At 47.5% G+C, this 21155-nt stretch overlaps 1 protein-coding gene across 5 annotated transcripts; it reads left to right on the top strand.

The window, feature by feature from the left end:
• The first annotated feature begins 1222 nt into the window (after nucleotides 1-1222).
• On the top strand, nucleotides 1223-19640 carry LOC138998651 (zinc finger protein 551-like). Of its 5 annotated transcripts, XM_070400772.1 has the most exons (4): nucleotides 12975-13208; nucleotides 13332-13400; nucleotides 15835-15958; nucleotides 16905-19640. In XM_070400772.1, exons 3-4 carry the CDS (start codon nucleotides 15838-15840, stop codon nucleotides 18716-18718), a joined length of 1935 nt encoding a protein of 644 aa, XP_070256873.1. In that variant the 5' UTR covers nucleotides 12975-13208; nucleotides 13332-13400; nucleotides 15835-15837; the 3' UTR covers nucleotides 18719-19640. The 5 variants fall into 5 exon arrangements, with proteins under 5 accessions (XP_070256871.1, XP_070256872.1, XP_070256873.1 ...); XM_070400770.1 differs by lacking the exons at nucleotides 12975-13208; nucleotides 13332-13400 and adding an exon at nucleotides 1223-1282; XM_070400771.1 differs by lacking the exons at nucleotides 12975-13208; nucleotides 13332-13400 and adding an exon at nucleotides 3949-4206.
• Nucleotides 19641-21155: the final 1515 nt, after the last annotated feature.

Here is a 21155-nt window from a genome sequence, read left to right as displayed (position 1 = left end):
CAATCCTGCAGCCTCTTCCGGCCACGGCAGGGCTCTCCCTGTAAAACCTGTGGGATCCCTGCTCCCCTAGACCTGCACTCTGGCTCCCCCTCCCCGCCGCCCCCCAATGTTGCTGGAACCAGGTGAGGGCCAGCCTTTGGAATACACATTCCTGAGGTCTCACCCTGCACCCCCCACACATTGGCTCCTGAAAAGCTGCTGGGATGAGCGGGTTCTCTTCTTGTTGCCTCAGTCCCAGGCCTGGGCTCTCTCTGCCCTCCATCTCTCCGCTCCCTGGATGCTGCCTGGGTGATGTCGGGGTTCCTGCTGGGAGCCCTGGGGGATGGGGGTGCCCTGGGAGAGAGTCCTCCAGGAGGGTCAGGTGGTGGGGGGTGGATGGTGGACAACCCGCTGACCCTGGGCGCTCTGAGGGGTCCCTGGGGGCAGGCGCATCTCCTGTTTCTACTGGAGCCCCTCCCATGTGCTGTCACGCACAGTAGGAGCACAGTAAACATCTGTTGAGCGAGTGGCATTGTGCACCCTCCTATGTCCTCAGGTACGGTTACTCCTGCCAGTAATTTTCTTAAAGGACAGAGTCCAAAAGCAATGCAACAGGCCTGGCCGGTGTGGCTCAGTGATTGAGCGTCGACCGTTGAGCCAGGAGGTCAGGGTTCGATTCCCGGTCAGGACACATGCCTGGTTGGGGGCTTCATCCCCAGAGTGGGGCGTGCAGGAGGCAGCCGATCCATGGTTCTCTCTCATCGTTGATGTTTCTCTCTCTCTCCCTCTCCCTTCCTCTCTGAAGCCAGCAAAAAGACATTTAAAAAACAGCAAACAGCCCTAACCGGTGTTGCTCAGTGGATAGAGCGTCGGCCTGCAGACTGAAGGGTCCCGGGTTCGATTCCGGTCAAGGGCATGGACCTTGGTTGTGGGCACATCCCCAGTAGGGAGTGTGCAGGAGGCAGCTGATCGATGTTTCTCTCTCATCGATGTTTCTAACTCTCTATCCCTCTCCCTTCCTCTCTGTAAAAAAATCAATAAAATATATTTTAAAAAACAAAACAAAGCAACGAACAAACTAAAACAGGCTGAACCTGAGAGTGTTTTGTGTGTGTGTGTGTGTGTGTGTGTGTGTGAGAGAGAGAGAGAGAGAGAGAGAGAGAGAGAGAGAGAATCTGCATCAGATACTGTGATCACACATCATTGTATATTATAATTGTCTCTATTTCTGCGGCTAATTTGTGAAAAAATAAGTGGCATTGAAAGCAGGAAACCAGATGACCGCTTTGGTGACATGGAAAAGGTCAGAGCACGTTCATGTCAATTGTGTGAAGGAGGTGAGTCTCATCGCATGATCTCACTCGGATGTGGAGTGGACGTAACAAAATAAACTGGTGATGGGAGTGGAGACAGGGGAGCATGGAACAGAGGGCGGGGCCTCGGAGGGAGGGCCGGGGAGGCGGTGGGGGGAGGTAACCAACCATGGACCTTGCACGCGTCTGTGCGTGGCCCAGGGACGCAGACAATGGGGTGGTGAGGCCGGGGTCGGGGGTCAGGGCGGGCTGGAGGGGTGCAATGGGGGGAAAAGGGGGGGTATGTATACTTTCAACAATAACGAATTTATTTAAAAAGACAGGAAGAAATCTGGGGGTAAAAATTTTCAGAAAAGGAAAGAAATTTTGACTGTAGTTGTGAGATGAGACACGCCGATCCTGGGGAGACGGTGGAGTCTGATGCTCACACACAGGAGTGGATCCTGGGACCCAAAAGGCAGTTCTTTCCCAGGGCTCAGCCCACGTGAGGGCCCTTGATTAGGAAGGAGCCTGGATACGGCTCGCTGCTTCCCTCTACTGGACAAAACTCAGAATGCTCGAAAGATGGGCAGTCTTTTTTATACATGTACTAGATGCCCGGTACACGAAATTTGTGCACGGGGGGGGGGGGGGGGGGGTGTCCCTCAGCCCGGCCTGCACCCTCTCAAAGTCTAGGACCCCTCGGGGGATGTCTGACTGCCAGTTTAGGCCTGATGCGGGATCGGGCCTAAACCAGCAGTGGGACATCCCTCTCACAATCCGGGACCACTGGCTCCTAAACGGTCACCCGCCTGCCTGCCTGATTGCCCCTAACTACTGTGCCTGTCTGCCTGATTGCCCCTAGCTGCCTCTGCCTGCCTACCTCATCACCTCTAGCCACTCTGCCTGCCTGCCGGATGCCCCTAACTGCTCCCCTGCCTGCCTGATCACCCCTAACTACTCTCCCTTGCCAGCCTGATTGCTCCTAACTGCTCTCCCCTGCTGGCCTGATCGCCCCTAACCGCCTCTGCCTTGGCCCCCACCACTGTGGCTTTGTCTGGAAGGTCGACCGAAAGACATCCGGTCTAATTAGCATATTACCCTTTTATTAGTATAGACTAGAGCAGTGGGTCTCATCTTTCCTAATGCTGCAACCCTTTAATACAGTTCCTGATGTTGTGGTGACCCCCAAAGATAAAATTATTTTTGTTGTTACTTCATAACTGTAATTTTGCTACTGTTATGAATCGTCATGTAAATATCTGATATGCAGGATGTATTTTCATTGTTACAAATGGAACATAATGAAAGCATAGTGATTAATCACAAAAAAAATATGTAATTACATATGTGTTTTCGGGTGGTCTTACGCGACCCCTGTGAAAGGGTCGTTCGACCCCCCAAAGGGGTAGTGACCCACAGGTTGAGAACCGCTGGACTAGAGGCCCAGTGCATGAAATTTGTGCATGGGTAGGGTCCCTTGGCCTGGCCGGTGATCAAGACCGAACTGCGGGGTGACCGATGGGGCGATCGGTGGGGAGGACTCAAGTGGCACCTACCTTGGCTAGCCTGGGGCCTGCAGGCTGGGAGCAGCTCCTGCACTGAGTGTCTGCCCCCTAGTGGTCAGTGCGTGTCATAGCGACCAGTTGTTCCACTGTTCGGTCAATTTGCATATTAGGCTTTCATTATATAGGAAATGCATTTTTATTGACTTCAGAGAGGAAGAGAGAGGGAGAGATAGAGAGATAGAAACATCCATGATGAGAATCACTGTACAGCTGCCTCCTGCACGCCCCCCTACTGGGGACTGAGCCCACAACCCAGGCATGTGCCCTGACTGGATATTGAACCCTGACCTTCTGGGTCATGGGTCACCCAATGCTCAACCACTGGGTCACACCGGCCGGGCTAAGGCAACACCCTTTCCCAGGGGTTGCCTAAGACCATCGGAAAACACATATATAATTACATATTGTTTTTGTGATTAATTACTATGCTTTCATTATGTTCAATTTGTAGCAATGAAAGTACAACCTGCATATCAGATATTTACATTATGATTCATAACAGTAGCAAAATTTCAGTTATGAAGTAGCAACTAAAACAATTTTATGGTTGGGGGACACCACAACATGAGGAACTGTATTAAAGGGTCATGGCATTAGGAAGGTTGAGAACCACTGCTTTAAACAATAAAGAATTAAAAAATAAATAAATAAAAACCCAAAAAAATAAAATAAAAACCATGGCCTCCTTGTTCATAGCTTGAGGCTCAACCATTGAACAAACCAGCTGAGCTACATTATTTTAAAATTTCAAAAAAAATACATGTATTTTTTATTGTTGATAGTTTTACAAATGTCTCCCATTTTGCCCCTGTGTATATATTCTTTGGTGGATCTCTTGCATTCCTCCCCTCCCTCTTCACCTTGGAGATGCCTCAGTCTGTTCCAGTTAGCCAGGCTTCTGGTCTCATCTTGTCCCTCCCCAGGCATCACTCCCTGCGTCACATCTTTATCCCCCAAGTCATTGGCTGGGATGCTACTATTCCCCTGGGCCGTGGAGAAAACTACATTACCCAGAAGGACATGCGCCGACGTGGGCGGAGCTAAAGCACATTTTGCTGTCTGTGCATCCGGTTAAGGCGGGACTTCCGCCTTCCTCCTCGCGGTGGTCATATTCTCCTCTCAGGTCTTTGTTCAAACTCCCAGGCTTCAGGGCGCTGGTCGTGAGGAGGAGGAGGCCTGGGAGGCAGCGCGCCTGCCGTGCGGGGTGTGTCTGAGGCTCCTTGAGCCCAACAGCCCGAGATTGGGGTCCCCGTGCCTCCCGGACTCCTCTCTGCGCACAGCGTCCCCGCAGCCGGACGCCATTTCACCCTCCAGCCTTGGGGACCGGCCTCTCAGGTCCCGCCGCCCAGGTCCCAGCGCTCAGAATGGTGAGTCCCTCGTGGGTGACACATGGCTGATGGGGGAAGAGGGGGAAAGGCCGCAGGGCCGCCTTGTGAGGACGTGATGGTGCGACTGCGCAGGGAGGACTCGGGACCCGGGCCTGTTGTGGGTGTAAAGGCAACACAGAGAGGAGGGGAGGTTTTACGTGAGGGCGTTTACCTTCATTCTCAGGACTCTGGGGCCATAGATGGTTGTGAAAACGGAGGGACATTTTCTGAGGCCGGATTCTAACTTTTCCTAACATTGCTCAGAGGAAGGACAGCCTGGAACACAGAGGAGAGCAGCTGTGGACAGAAGGACTTCTACCTTCACTCTCAGGACGCTGGGGCCATAGATACTAGGTTCGCGGAAGGAGGAACACGCGGGCCAAAAAGGGAGAAGAATTATGGATTTATTAGGCCACCTGGAAGGCTCGAAAACGGTCCTGTTGGGGGACTTGGGAGGCAGAAGCTGGTCCCGAGGCTGCCACAGCGTCACTTGTCTGCTTTTGCTGCTTTTCTGGGCCTGGAGCTGAAATGCAACTGGGGCCTAGGTGTGATCCTTAGGGAGAAAAGGTCAGGGGTCTCAGTAGCCTGACTAGTTATTTGCTAGGGGAGGGGAGGTTACCCAGGGAGCGAGGTTCTTGTTTCCCAGTTGTGCCCATTGCTAGCATCCAGAGCTCTTGTAGGACCTGAGACAGGATTTCCAAATGGGAGAGCAGTGGTTAGGCCCCCTGTGCCAGTTCCAGCCTCTGCTGTGATGCCCAGGGTTATGAGGAGAGGGATTATCTGAACTGTGCTCTTGTGTCGGATATGGTGGGTTACGGGGACGGGTAAACACTGATTATTGGGGCTACATCTGCATTGGGTGAGCGATAGATGCGGGTAAGGCGTAGTCTGGTGGGCCCAACCTGGTGGCTGTAATAGGGGACTCCAGCTCACGTGATGGAAGTTTTCTGGGGATGGGTTTTAATCTGGAGAGGTGGAACCACAGGGTTTGCTCTGATGCTTTAGCTGCAGTGGGGTGGTTAGGAGTACCTGCTAAGGGCCTTGCCATCGGGGCTGTAAATTATTTGATGGGTGGGTTTCCTTTAGGTCGGCAAACTCATTAGTCAACAGAGCCAAATATCAGCAGTACAACGATTGAAATTTCTTTTGAGAGCCACATTTTTTAAACTTAAACTATATAGGTAGGTACATTGTTATTAACTTAAATAGGGTGCTCCTAAGGCTTAGGAAGAGCCACTAGCCGCAGTTTGCTGACCATGGCAAGGACCCAGCCCCCTGGCTGTAGAGGCTTAGCGGATGTCTCCCATACAAGGTGGTGGGAGGGCTTGATTAGCATGTTCTCTCAGTAATTGTTGGAATAGATTTAAAATGGGGACATAGACTCCGAGAGGATTTCTGTGAAAGGTAAGTTTCCTAATAAGAAGAGTCTTCCATACATGAATTCAAAGGGACTAAGAAAGGAGGGTGCATGGTGGGGGGATTGCTCTGTTGTGCATAAAGGCTAGCAGTAGGAGATCAGTTTAAGGTTCTTTAGTTTTTTTGTTTGTTTGTTTTTTATTTATTTTTTTTTAAAAAAATATATTTTATTGGTTTCTTATAGAGAGAAAGGGAGAGGGATAGAGAGTTAGAAACATTGATGAGAGAGAAACATCGATTAGCTGCCTCCTGCACATCTCCCACTGGGGATGTGTTCGCAACCCAGGTACATGCCCTTGACCGGAACCGAACCTGGGACCTTCCAGTCCGCAGGCCGACGCTCTATCCACTGAGCCAAACCAGTTTTGGCAGTTCTTTAGTTTTGAGAGTTAATTTAGTTAGGTGGGACTTATCGAAGGAATTTCTCTTTTCTTCCTCGTCTGAAGATTGGAGCTGGTGGGGGGTGTAAATTCCACAGGATATTCAGATTGGAGGAGACCTGTTGAGTTATTTGATATATGAAAGCAGGTCCATTATCTGCTTGTAATGAGGTGGGGAGGCTGGATCTGGGAATGATGGGCTGAATGGGAGCTTGTGTGACCTCTGTGCAATTTTTAGACTCAATGGGGAATGCTTCTTCCCAGCCTCAGAAGGCATCTACAAGGATTAACAGATATTTGTTCTTTCGTTTTTAAAAAATAGGAAGCATGTGAGTGAAGTCATTTTGCCAGTCTTGTTCAGAGATTTGCCCCCTTTTCTGATGAGTGGGGAAAGAAGGGGGTCTGATCTAACCTGTCCTTGGGAAGATACTGAGTAACAAGTAGAACAGGTTTTTTTGTTTTTTGTTTTTTTTTATAATGCCTCACTTCATTTATTTATTTATTTTTTAATTAAATCTTTATTGTTCATATTATTACATTAGTTACTCTTTTTTCCCACCATAACTCCCCTCCACCCAGTTCCAACCCCACCCTCTGCCCTCACTCCCCACCCACTGTCCTCATCCATAGGTGCACGATTATTGTCTAATCTCTTCACTCACCCCCACACCCCCCCCCCCCCAAGAATAGTCAGTCTACTCCCTTTCTATGTCCCTGATTCTATTACAATCACCAGTTCATCAGATTATTTATTCACTTGATTCTTAGAATCACTTGTTGATAGATGTGTATTTGTTCTTCATAATTTGTATCTTTACCTTTTTCTTCTTCTTCCTCTTCTTAAAGGATACCTTTCAGCATTTCGTATAATACTGGTTTGGTGGTGATGAACTCCTTTAGCTTTTTCTTATCTGTGAAGCTCTTTATCTGGCCTTCACTTCTGAATGATAGCTTTGCTGGATAAAGTAGTCTTGGTTGTAGGTTCTTGGTATTCATCACTTTGAATATTTCTTGCCACTCCCTTCTGGCCTGCAAAGTTTCTGTTGAGAAATCAGCTGACAGTCGTATGGGTACTCCCTTGTAGGTAACTGATTTTCTTTCTCTTGCTGCTTTTAGGATTCTCTCCTTGTCTTTTGCTCTTGGCATTTTAATTATGATGTGTCTTGGTGTGGTTCTCTTTGGATTCCTTTTGTTTGGGGTTCTCTGCGCTTCTGGACTTGGAAGTCTATTCCTTTCACCAGGTAGGGGAAGTTTTCTGTCATTATTTCTTCAAATAGGTTTTCAATATCTTGCTCTCTATCATCTTCTGGCACCCCTATAATTCGGATGTTGGTACGCTTGAAGCTGTCCCAGAGGCTCCTTACACTATCTTCATATTTTTGGATTCTTTTTTCATTTTGCTTTTCCACTTGGATGTTTTTTGCTTCTTCGTATTTCAAATCTTTGACTTGATCATTGCGACCCTCTGGTCTGCTGTTGGGAGTCTGTATAATATTCTTTATTTCAGTCAGTGTATGCTTAATTTCTAGTTGGTCCTTTATCACAACATCGAGGGTCTCATTAGATTTCTTGAGGATCTCACTACATTTATCAGCAGTCTCACCAGTCTTTTCAAGGGCCTTACTCAATTTATCTGCGGCTTCTAAACAGTTCTTTAAAGACCTTAAAAGTGTGGTTTTGAACTCTATATCCAACAGTTTGCTTTCCTCCAATTCTGTCGTTTGTGTCCTGTTTCTTTGTCTCGGCATTTTTTATGCTTCGCTGTGTCGATAGAGGTCCTTTCTGTGCTAAGTGTCCCAATTACCTGAGGTAGACACTCTTGGTGCACCCCCTTGTGGGCTTTGTGCACAGTCTTGTTGTAGTTAAGCCTTGATTGTTGTAGTTATCACTGTGAGGAATTGACCTCCAGGCCAATTGGCTGTGAGAATCAGCTGTGTCTGCAGTGGGAGAACTTCTGTGCTGGAGACACCCCTCTGGGCTAGACTTGCTTCAATGGGGTTTTGGTGCTCACTGAGTCTGCCCCCTGAGTGTGTCTTTTATGGTTCCATGGAGCTGCAAACTGGATGGTCCCACTCTGACCTCTGGGCTTCCTGTCTCCTGGCTCTCTAGGGAAGTGCTAATCTAGCCTTTGCCTGAGGCTATCCAGCGAAAGCCTCCCTGCAGGGCTTGGGCGGGGTGGGTCCCACGGGGTCAGCAGGGCAGGGTTAGCAATTATGGCTGCTCTCAGACTTTCCCTCAGAGGCTTTGCTTCTCAGTGTCCCGGTAATCGCTGCAAGCCCCTCGGAGAGAAAGCTGCCCTAGGATTCTGAGCGATGCCAAACAGTCCCGCTTCTCCCATATGAGTCTGGGTCCTTAGAGACTCGCCCGGAACTGGAGCTCAGAGCCTGAGACTCCCTCCAGATTGAAAACGACAACCGCGCCCTCAGCCTCCAGCCCGCTCCGCATGCACTCCGCACCTTAGTATTTTACTTCCGCACTGCGCCTCCTCTGAGCCTCGGTATGCTTTTCTCTTTCCTCCTAGTTGTAGAACTTCCACTCAGCCAGCTTTCTTGTGGTTCTGGATGATGTCCGTTCCGTCTTTTAGTTGTATTTTTGAAGTGGTTGTTCGAGGCAGCAAACTCCCGTGTTTACCTATGCCGCCATCTTGGTTTCTCACAAGTAGAACAGGTTTTGATGACATCTTGCAGTAGGAAAACTAGGCTAGGACAGGTGATGAGGGGTTGTAGGAGTTGTAAATGTATCCTATATGTAGGAAATTTTGAATAGCCTGTAAGGTATCATGGGCCCTTCCCTGGGCCAGGATATATTTTCCCCGACAATTTTAACCATGGATCTTCCTGCATAGCCCCAAGAGCTACTCGGGACTGAAGTTCCTCTGGAGGGTATTTGGGTGTTACATGGGGTACAGCTAAGAGTTGGGGAGACAGAGGCTTCTCCTGAGCCACTGTCTTGGCCTCCTGTCTGCTCTGTTATTTCCCTGTATTATGGAATCTTTCCCTACTTTGTGTCCTTTGCAGTGTGTGTGTGTGTGTGTGTGTGTGTGTGTGTGTGTGTTTAATAGGAGGCATGTGAGTGAAGTCAATTTGCCAGTCTTGTCCAGGGATTTGACGTTGAAGAAATCTAGTAAAGGGGAGAGATGTTCCCAAATATCAAGCAGGAATACCTGTGAGGCTTTCAATGATAGTGACAAGAACTGTGAATGAGCGCTGGAAATAAAGGTAGGCTTTAGCTTACTAGGAGAGAAGGGGTTCCTCTGGGACATCAGGGGTGATCAGGTCTTGACTCACTGGTCAACACAATCCTTCTACCCATCCACAAATAACCAGCTTTAGCCACAAAGTAAACAAACAGCATGTACATTTATGAACACACTTTAAATCACTCTTACTTTAATGTGCCTTCCTCAAAGTTCAAGAGACCATGCGTAATAAAAACGAAGAGCAGGCAAATTAAAAACATGTCTAGCAATCAATGTTCCAGTATTTTATTCTGTTTTAAAGTATTTAGATGTTTATCATTTAACCCAGCAATGCTCCAACGCCTTTAAGCTACCAAAGACTCTGCAAAAGTATGTGTAGGCACATGAAGCTGGAGAAAAGGCAAGGGGAGGAGAGAGCAGGCCCTGCAGCCTGTCCCCAGGCATCCAGGCGCTTGGATTTAAAACTGCCACATTTTTCCTTAGTGATACATGCTCAGGTTTGGGTGGTAATGAGTTCAGCTTCTGATAGTAGCCAGACTTTTAAGTAAGCATTTCTAGTTTTGCAGCAAAGAAAGTTGTTCTTTGGGAAGGGGGTGAGGGGATGTGAGAAGGCGCCGAGGTGAGAGCAGTTTTCAGAGCATTAAAGGATCTAAAGGCCCAGTGAGGCGGGGGTCCTATCATAGAGTAGCTTTGTGAGAAGACTGAAGCTGGGAACTCAGAGGCAAGAGTACCCAGCGAGCCTGAGAAAGGAGAGTATTTCTTGTTCAGAAGAAAGGACAGTCATGGAAGGGATAAGGCATTTACCGTCTAAGGAATGGCACAGGTGTGTGGGGTGAGAGTGACACTGAGGTAGGTGACTGTTGTTTGGGACAGTCAGGTTTATGAGGGGATGCACTGTAGTCCTGGTTGGGCACTGAGCTAGAAAGAGGAAAGAGTTGATGGGGGTATTTAATAAGATAGAGTGTAGAGGTGAGGTGGCTAATGACTGTGAAACTAATCCGTCAACCCCCATAATAGAGACTGAGGAGGGGACAAGGGTCCCAGTGAATTCTGGGAGGGCAGAATAAGTGGCTCCAGTGCCAATTAAAAAGGAGATGGGCTTACCAGTCACCACATTGTTACCCGAGGCTCTGTCCTGCTGACGTAAGTCTGTGGAGCCCTCTCCGGGCCTGGGCAGCTTCAGTCTTCGGTGGCCATTTCCAGAAGGTCTGGGAGCTTCAGAGCGCATCCAGAGGGTGGTCTTGCTGGGCTGGCCGATGTCTGACCTGGAGGGGCCAGATTGCAGTCTGATTTCCATTGGCCTTCCCTTCTTCGCTGTGGGTAGGGCACAGCCAGGGGTCTCGGGTTTGAGCAGGACTAAGTCCTTCCTTGTTGCATTTGAAGCATGGGCCCGGAAGAGGCTTAGCCCCTGACTCACTCTTGTTTGGAGGACCAGCACTTCATTTGGGGTTCTTGAGAGCAGTGGCTAGGAGCTGATGGGCCTTCGCCTGGGCCTCAGCCTTGGCCTGATCTCACCTTTGTTTTTGAATTGGGGTCTCCTCCTCTCTGTTATTAAAAACCTCCACGATCAGGTTAAGTAGGTGTTTTTGAGGCGTTTGTGGACCTGTGTCTACTTTTCAAAGTTTATAGTGTATGTCTGGGGCTGATTGGAATATAGAATGGCTGTTCAGAAGAAGGGCTCCCTCTGGGGAGGTGGGTTCTCAGGTGGTAAATTTGTGTAAGGCTTCTGTGAGGCCAGAGAGGAGGAGAACTTGGTTTTGGTCAGGGCCTTGAGTGATTTCATTAAGTTTGTCATAATTGACCGCCTTATGGGCAGCCTTTTGAGTTCAACAATGAGACAGGCTACAGAGCCAGTGCCCTGGAGAACTGACCTGATAGCCCCATCTGGGGTGGCCACTGAGTCCTGTCTGTGGAGGGCACAGCATGGTCCTGAGCTGCTAGTCAGATGTGCTCCTTCTCCTCTGGGGTGAGCGAGGACGACAGGATGACTCCGATGTCATGCCAGGTCAGGCCCTAGGACTGGGCCAGGTACTTAACTTCCTTAGTAAAGGTGGTTGGGTTGGTAAAAAAATACCTGAGATGCCTCTCAATCTGTGCGAGGTCAGACATGGAAAATGGAATGTGTACCCAGCCAATACCCTCAGTTCCTGCTCCCACCCTCAGGGGTAGAATGGGTGTAGGAATAGAAGCAGCTGTTGAGGAAGGCAGTCTTAGGGTGGCCCGAGAGCAAGTGTTAGGTGGGAAAAGGCTGTATTGGAACTCGAGTTCTTGGGATTTTGGCTTTCAGGATCTGGGGAGAAGGTGGTTGCTGGTTAGGAGGGTCTGGATTTGGGAACCTACTGCAAGTGAGGGAAGGGTTGTGTAAGAAGATGGACGCTCATGGTCTGCTGGGTCAAAAGTACATTCAGCATCGGAAATGTTAGGGGTATGATGTTTTGTGTGAAGGAGAAAGGTCTAATGGGTACAGCAGAACTGAGAGAAAGGATTGAGACGGAAGAGTGAAAAAGGCCTGTATGTAGGGAATCTCTGACCATTTTCCATTGCCGTGACAGAAATTATCTAAATTTTGCAATGTGTTAAAATTAAAAGTGCCATTTTTAGGCCATTGGGCCTTATCATCTAGTTCAGTGTTGGCAAACCTTTAGAGCTCGGCGTGTCAGCATTTTGAAAAACCCTAATTTAACTCTGTTGCCGTGTCACATAGAGAAATTTTTTGATATTTGCAACCATAGTAAAACAAAGACTTATATTTTTGATATTTGTTTTATATATTTAAATGCCATTTAACAAAGAAAAATCAACCAAAAAAATGAGTTCAGGTGTCACCTCTGACAGGCCTGTCATAGGTTCATCATCACTGATCTAGTTTATATTGTGGCCAAACAGTGTTACAAAAAAAAATGAGGTGGTTAGGCATGCTCTCCCCCGTGAGTGTGCAGAGGGAGTGTGGCGTGGCCCATGAGAGAGGAAGCGTGATTGACAGACCAGAAACCCAGAGGTGACCAGGGCACGCATCCCCGCAGCTAAACAAATCACCATGGGAAATGAGAGATGACCTTCTGAACTTGGCGCCCCCACTCCAGAAAGATCCAAAGCCAAATGGCTGTGGAGTCTTCCTTCTGGCCTAGCGCTAGGACTTTTACGATGAGAGTCTTTCGAGAAGTCAGTTTGAGAGGGTGGGCAGAAGACTCGAGATGAGTGAATTTGTGGATCGTCACTCACCTAGAGAAGATTGGCCGGTGTGGGATGGAGGGTCAGCAGTGGAGAAGGAGAGATTCCTGATCTGGCATAGTCATTGGCTGGCTCAGGATGGTTGATAAGGGAGGGAGGTCTAACCGAGGCCTGTAATCGAGTCACCCCAATAGAATTTGGAGGTAAGCCCAGGTTGAGCTGCCACTGCCTACTGCCCTCCCAGTAGCAAACTTTGGGTGACTGAAGCCAGAGCGATGGTTCCCCATCCCCATAGAACCTTCCCCTGTTTTGCTATCAAATGTTCAGGTCACTGAAGGCGAATCGCACAAGGCCAGAAAGGGTGAAGAATTATGAATTTATTAGGTCATCAGGGTATCAGATGGGCTGAGCCCCAAAATGGCACCAGCGCCCAAAGACGGGGAGTCAGATTTTTTTAAAAAATATATTTTATTGATTTTTTACAGAGAGGAATGGAGAGGGATAGAGAGTTAGAAACATCGATGAGAGAGAAACATCGATCAGCTGCCTCCTGCACACCTCCTACTGGGGATGTGCCTGCAACCAAGGTACATGGCCTTGACGGGAATCAAACCTGGGACCTTTGAGTCCACAAGCCCGACGGCTCTATCCACTGAGCCAAACCGGTCAGGGCAAGGGAGTCAGATTTTTAAAGGACTCTAAGGTGGGCTATTTCTGGTCAGAGAATTCTCTGTTTAGGTCTGCATTCTGGGAAATGCTGGAGGGGAGAGATAACAGTCTTAGCAAGTGGAATGTGGTCCAAGCAAGTAGAATATCCATTGTGAAATGGCATAAAGGTAAGTTCCCAGGGGCGGGGGTACCTATTCAATTATTTGATCAGACCTAACAATAGATGGTTGTGAAAAAAGGGGGGGAACATTTTCTGATTTAGGGTTCTAACTTTAACTATCATTGCTCAGAGGAGGAAAAGACTAGAAGACAGAGGACAGCAGCTGTGGACAGGAAGGGGAAGTCCTGTAAATGATAAGGTAAGTGACAAGAGTGAGCACAGAGGACTGAGCCCTGAGATAATACAGGCATCTGGAGGTCACCTGGCCTCTGGGCTGGGCAAGGGTACAGAGCAGCCTTAACCCCTAGATCCTGGCGGTGTTTGCCAGGCTCTCAACAGACCATTTCCTTTCCACAAATTCCTGCAAATGCAGAATCGGATTAGGTGTACAAGGTTTGTGGAACTTATTTCAGGGCCTGACAAACTTGTGGCCTCTGAGATAGTGGTGTCCTGGGACTGTCAGCCACTCTTGTAGCCCTTGGACCTGGGGAGTTTGAACAGACACTAAGCCCAAACTCCTAAGGCCAGGACTTGGGCTTCATGCCGTGGACCTTGTTTTTAGCACCCAGTGCAATGAGTGCGAGGACTGCCAGGGCCTAGGTTCCAGAATGTGCAGGGGCTTGGAGTGAAGAGTGAGCTGATTTAGGAACCGGCAGGTATGTTTTTTTAAATATATATATCTACAGAGTGGCCAGATTATTATGTGTTCAGAGTTTATAATAATCTGGCCACTCAGTGTATATTATACACACACACACACACACACACACTGAGTGGCCAGATTATTATTGTGCGGTCAGAGTTCATTTGAGAGGATCCCTGAGTAAGATCTGCATAAATTTAATCCACTGTTGCCCTTCTGTTGTCTTGTACCAGTCTTGGCCTAACATTGACTATTCGCTGACGGCCACAATTCGCACGTTCAGACCCAGATTTTTGGCTGACAGTCCAGTCTTTAAACACTTTATCAACAGCTGCTCTGGAACATTTAACGAATTCAGCTGTTTTGCTGATACTCTCTCCATGGCTCCAAGTGCCAACAGTCATCCCACGTTCAAAGGCTGTTAAATCGCGTTGTTTACCCATATCTTTAGAAAAAAATCACTTCTACTGCCATGGCAAACAAACTGCTTCCCTATTTATAATGGTCTGGCCCTCTAGCAACTTCAGCGGAAAATTATAGCTAATTTGCCTACAGATGTCAGGTGATCATAATAATCTGGCCACCCAGTGTATGTATATATTGATTTTAGATATAGAGAGGAAGGCAGAGGGAGAGAGACAGAGAAACAGTGATGAGCAAGAAACAATGATCAGTTTCCACCTGCATAACCCCTATTTTGGATCCAGCCCACAGCCCAGGCATGTGACCTCACCAGTGCATGGGTCTATGCTCAACCAGCTGAGACACATCAGCCAGGACTGTAGATCACTTTCATACAGGGAATCATGGTCAGGTTGGTAATGGTAGTAATAGCTCAGAAGGGACAGTGTGAGCCCGAGGACTGGCTTTCCTGCTGTGGCCAGTATTTGTGGGTCACAACACAGCATAGGGACAGAAGTTGTCCTGTCGAGTGTCAAGGAGAGATCATGGTTAAGTGAGAGATGTTAGCAAGCATTCTCTGGACAACACTTGATAAGTAATGTCGTTAAGGAGAGGACTATGGGGGCTGGGGCTAAGGGAGTACAGGTGTGAGAGTGGTGTGGTAAAGAGTGATTTGCACTTGAAGAGGGAATGTGAATTGATGGCCACAGCACCCTGACATTGACATAAGAGTGAATGACCAGAAAGCCCATTTCTGGTGGTGTCTGGATGATCCAGTGAGGTGAATTTTAGGGCAATTGCCTGTAAGGAGGGGTGTTTGGCACTATATTCAAGGTACAGAGCTTAGGTGCCATTTACCTAACCACCTGCCTTTTGTTATTGGGGATGACACCCTGGATAATAGGAGTGACATAGCATACATCAGTGTTCCCCAGGCTTCAAAATGTCCACTGGCATGGGCAGGGGAGAAGAGTAAGGGGTAAGAGATTATGGACATGGTGAACTGTAATTTTGGGGAAAAAAGGTGATTAGGAAACAAATTTGCATTACCTTTGACGTTGTGCTTCTGGGAGTGAAGCTGTGTGAGAGAAGGGTTGTTCAAAGAACTCTGTGCAACAGGCAGTGCAAAGCTATGGCCGTGGCACCTTGCAATTGGGCTCAAGAGGGTGCAGTGTGATGCCATGTAATTGGGGTCAAGAGGGTCCAGTGTGATGCCATGTATTTGGTGTCTTTGAGAAACAATCTGAGGGTATTGACTGACAAGACCAGTATCAAATCACTCACGGTATCTTTATGGCCAGCACCTCTCTCTCACCTATGGTTTTAACAACCACTCTGTTGATAAAAGTCAGTGTGGCGTACAGGGGAGGTCCAGAGCTCAGGAGTCTTATCTGCTCAAATGCCTTTATTAGAGTAGGAAGACAAAATGTCAGTATAAATATAAGAAAACAGTGGCTTTCATGGGATGAAGGCCCGGTATTTTCTCTGGAGTGGACAGAGCAGATGGGTGTGGAGGGTGGGCAGTATGACAGACTTAGAATCTTCGGAGTAAAGCTGATCATGGGCTGTACTATCTCCATTATGACAGGTTATGAACTTTGAGGACGTGGCCATTGTATTCTCTCAGGAGGAGTGGGGGCTCCTTGATGAGGCTCAGAGACTTCTGTACTGCGATGTGATGCTGGAAATATTTTCACTTGTGTCATCTGTAGGTAAGACCTGATGTTCTCCCAGTGTCCTGAGGTGATGACCTGTCTGCCTTTATTCCTCAGGGGTAGCTTTCTCTCTCCCACAGCGAGAACATGGCCTCTGGTAATTTTCCCCACTGTCTTGTGAAATGTGCTGTGACTGACATGAATGAGCTGGATGGTGAGTCCTGAGCAGAGGACTCCATGAACATCCCTCTAACTCCTGTTACCACAGAATGTACAGGAAACAAAGTCAGGAGTCTTGCAGTGAGCTTCATGGGTCCCAGCTTGCACTCTCTCTTCATGGGAGGCTGACAGTTTCCATGTGCATGGCTTCAGCTTCTGCCATCTTTCTCTAGATAAAGGTTCTTTGTGGCGACCTGTTCCATGCTATGGCCTTTACTTACATGACACAGAGGCTGTTCTTGTGAGACCTTCAATCAATTATTTGTTATATTCTCTTCCCTGAATACTATAGCAAGCTGTGTTGCTCTGGACCAGTGCTGACTGCTCACCTCTTTGTCACCTGTTCCTCTACATGTGTGCCTCTGTAATATTCCGCAGCATTGACTTGCACATGTGTTATGAGGTGCACATGCGTGCTAATTAGTCCTCAAAACCAGCTACTCCTTTATTGAATTTTACTTGGAGTAAGACCTAACCCATCTTTTGCAAAGCTTGTGCCTGTACCCAGCAGACAAGCCATGCTGACTTCTTTAAGTTGAAGTATTAGCTTGAAATCCATATTCAAATCCATGTGGTGCTTTCCATTTTTGTGTCATATTTCTGGTGAGGCCTCCCTGTTTTGTAATCTTCATTAGCCCAGAAAGTGACAAAAGCCTCTTACTAATCCTTCCTGCACATCCCCTATTTTCTGACAATTGTATGGAACCAACGTGTGATGTGTAACTGGGACTTCCCCCTGTCACCACATTCAGCATTCATTTCCTTACCCTTTCTCACTTTTCAGGTTGTTGGCATAAAATCAATGGTGATGAGGCCTGTTCTGCTCAGAGTGTATCTATAAAAGGAGAGTCGCAGGTCAGGGCTTCTAAGACAGCTCCAGCCACCCAGAAGATCCCTCTGTGTAAGCGGTGTTTCTCTGTGTTAAAAGGTATTTTGCACCTCAGTGGGTCACATGCAGCAGACTTTGAGCAGAAAGCCTTCTTCTGTAGTGACCCATGTGTTGGAGACTTCTGTTTCAGTGCAAACTCTCATGAGCAACAGAGGAATGAATGTGGAGACGAGCCCTGGAAAGAAGCTATGGACGGGGCCTCCTTTGTGAGCAGGTCCAACTTCTACTTATATTCGGTGCCTTCAGCCAGCAGGGAGGTTGGGGAAGTCTTGCAATACAACTCAGAGCTTCCCAAGCACCAGGCCACTCTCAACACTGAGGAGCTACCCTGTGGCAGTGAGATTTCACAGAAATGTCTTGATGGAAAAAGTCATCACCATTGGGATGAATGTAAAGATGCTGCCAGCCACAACCTGAAAGTTGTTCAAAGTCACGGTGACTGTTGTGGAGAACTGATTTATGAGTGTCACAAATGTAGGAAAGTTTTTAGACGAATCTTGAACCTAATTCGACATAAGAGAGGTCACACTGAAGCAAAGCTGTATGAGTGTAGAAAATGTGGGAAGTCCTTTTGTCAAAGGGCTCACCTTACTGAACACTTCAGAGTTCACACTGGAGAGAAGCCATATGATTGTAGAGAATGTGGGAAGTCCTTTCGTGATAGGTCTAAGCTCACTGTACACCTCCGAGTTCACACTGGAGAGAAGCCATATGAGAGTACTGAATGTGGGAAGTCTTTTAGCCAAAAATTCAGCCTTCCTAAGCACCTGACAGTTCACAGTGGCAACAAGCGATATGAGGGCTGTCATTGTGGAAAATCCAACAGTAATAAGTTTAACCTCAGACAACACCAGAGAGTTCACACTAGAGAAAAGCCCTATAAGTGTAGAAAATGTGGGAAGGGTTTTAGCGAAAAATATCACCTTACTAGACACCTGAGAGTTCACAGTGGCAACAAGCCGTATGAGTGCTGTGATTGTGGGAAGTCCTTCAAATATAAGTCTACCCTCAAAAAACACCAGACAGTTCACACTGGAGAAAAGCCCTGTAAGTGTAAAGAATGTGGGAAGTCCTTTCGTCTAATATCTCACCTCACTGCACACCTCCAAGTTCACACTGGAGAGAAGCCATATGAGTGTAGAGAATGTGGGATGTCCTTTCGTCAAAGGTCTAAACTCACTATACACCTCCGAGTTCACACTGGAGAGAAGCCATATGAGTGTACTGACTGTGGGAAATCTTTTAGCCAAAAATCCAGCCTTGCTAAGCACCTGAGAGTTCACAGTGGCGACAAGCAATATGAGTGCTGTGATTGCGGAAAATCCTTCAGTCATAAGTCTTACCTCAAACAACACCAGAGAGTTCATACGGAAGATAAGCCATATGAGTGTACTGTATGTGGGAAGTCTTTTAGGCAAAAATCCAGCCTTACTAAGCACCTGAGAGTTCACAGTGGCGACAAGCCATATGAGTGCTGTGATTGCGGAAAATCCTTCAGTGATAAGTCTTATCTCAGACTACACCAGAGAGTTCATACTGGAGAGAAGCCATTTGAGTGTACTGAATGTGGTAAGTCTTTTGGCCGAAAATCCCACCTTAATAAGCACCTGACAGTTCACAGTGGCAGCAAGCGATATGAGTGCTGTCATTGTGGAATATCCTGCAGTAATAAGTACAGCCTCAAACGACACCAGAGAGTTCACACTTGAGAAAAACCATATGAGTGTACTGAATGTGGAAAGGCTTTTAGCCTAAAATCTCACCTTTTTAGACATCTGAGAGTTCACAGTGGCAACAAGCCGTATGAGTGCTGTGATTGTGGGAAGTCCTTCAATGATATGTCTACTCAAAGAACACCAGAGAGTTCACACTGGAGAAAAGCCCTGTAAATGTAAAGAATGTGGGATGTCCTTTCGTCTAATATCTCACCTCACTGCACACCTCATGGTTCACACTGGAGAGAAGCCATAGGAGTGTACTGAATGTGGGAAATCTTTTAATCACAAATCTAGCATTATTAGACACCCGAGAGATCACACTGGAGAGAAGTGTTAAATGTGCAGCAAATGTTTTACTTTTCTCACTTAGTATAAGAACACTGAAGGCGACTCTTTGGGACCTGTTTTTCTGAATTTACACCCCTTTTAATGGAACATGCACTCTGATATATTCCTCATAAGTTTCAGGTACAAGTGAGGATTGAAGGATCTGCATTTGTATTTGCTAACATGCCCAGACCTACTACCCAATTGATGTCACAGTGAGCATTTGTGGCCGAAGAGATTTCATCTCTACCACCTGGCTCACCTGAAGAGCATGCATCAGTCACAAACCCTGTGTGCTCAGGGGAAATGTATTCTGTGTTCTTACTTGTGCTTGAGAAAACTGTGATTACTTCAAGTTCTTGACAGGATCTTCATTCCTTTCTCTCTGACTAGGGAATGGTTCTGACCTAGGGCTTCTCCAGAGCACCCATCCTAAGCTAAGGAGTGTTACCATTTTCAGGGACATGGTGGGTCTCACTTTTTGTTTTTATGAATTGTTTTGCTTTCTAATTCACCCTCCTGCAAATTGCTTTCTGTCCTCTGTTCTGGTTTATGATCTTTAGTAAAGATGTTTCTTCTTTCATTGCTTTCTTTTTCTTTTTTTTAATTTCAATCTCTGATGATTTGATACAAAAGTTGTGATCTATCCTCATGGCGAGATGAGCAGATATGGTGGGGTCCCCCAAATTTTCTGTGCGTTGGAAAGCATATACTGTAATAATGTCAGAAAAATCAGTCTTTGTCTAATAATGGCTTATTTTATACCACTCACCAAGTCAGTGAAATAAAGTTTAAATAACTGTGGTTCCAGTTTGCGTATGGGGTAGTGTCCATTGTGTGTGTGCCCTTTGGCACTGTCTGGGTGGCCCCAATTTTCTATTTCTCTCTGTGTGTGCGTGTGTGTGTTCCTCATGGTATTGCCCATGTCTATACTGTGGGTCTTTGTGAACCTGGTCATAAGCCCAGCACCTGAGCGCCCAGCAGAGGCTGGGAGTGTTCTGTACCTGTGTGTTTTTGTGCTTGGCTTATCTGTATGTTTCTCTCTGAGTCTGTGCACCCCCACAATGGGCAAGTGCATAGGCAATCTCTGGAGAGGCATTGTAGAGGCACCCTCCTCTACATCAATATGTTCCTGTTCCCCACCCCCAGGTTAGCCCCGTCTTCCCTTCCAGGCGTCTGGTGTCCTTCTGGAAGTCCCATCTCAGGTCTCAAGGATGGATTAAGCATAGGGTCAGTTCAGAGAATTCCAGACTGTGGGAAGGTGGGGAATTGAGGAAGACTCTGATGACAGACTGGAGATATAGAGTGTGGATGGGTAACGTTTGTGAAGGACACTGGTCTTTGTGAAGAAGTTGGAGGATCCAGGATACTTGGAAAGGAATATGAGGATGAGTTCATGTGAGGCAAAGCTGAGGGGGACGATTTCTAGGCTCCTCAGTCCCCACTGATAACGAGGAACTGGGCATCCCAGGAGAGGGGTGTCCCTTGCCATATCAAAGCTAGGCTGACAACTGATAGAGGAAGGTGCCTGGGGCTTCATGGAGCGTCACTGTTGGGATTCTTGGCTCTGGTCATCTACTGGGTGTGCATGGCCCACCCAACTCTGGGGCCAGGAGGACGAATTAGGACCAGTGTGGAGAACCATCCGGGGACCCTTTAGCTCAGGTTCATACACAGAACAAATGGAAAGCACAGGATCACCATTGATGTCAACGTCAGCATTTTTCACCATCATCCTCACTGGGAGCCTTCACCAGGGCAATGCACAAGAAAGGAGACTTGGAAGCAGGTACTGACTGATGTTAGTTGAAAAGAACAGGGATGCTGGGATGCTTTCAGTCCTATACCCTTCCCAGTAAACACTCTTAACATGTGGGTCTTGACCTTGACCAAAGTAGGGGAATCCAGGCAGCCAGGGATGTTCCCAAAGTCACACTCAGAATTGGTGTTGCGTTTCCTGCCCATGACATCTTACCAAACTCCGTATTTGGATGTTCACTCCTTTGAATCTTGAAAGTGATGGTTTTGGGGCAGCTTGGGGACAAAATCCTGACTGATTACCAATCCCCACTCCTCTCCTTTGCCCTTGCACAGCCCTAAA

This window comes from Myotis yumanensis, unplaced genomic scaffold (assembly GCF_028538775.1).
Source record: "Myotis yumanensis isolate MYYU_CA2020_CCGP unplaced genomic scaffold, mMyoYum1.0.hap1 SCAF_20, whole genome shotgun sequence".
NCBI classification, from domain to species: Eukaryota; Metazoa; Chordata; class Mammalia; order Chiroptera; family Vespertilionidae; genus Myotis; species Myotis yumanensis.
Note: the sequence above shows the minus strand (reverse complement) of the source record. Positions and strands in the feature narration are given on the sequence as shown.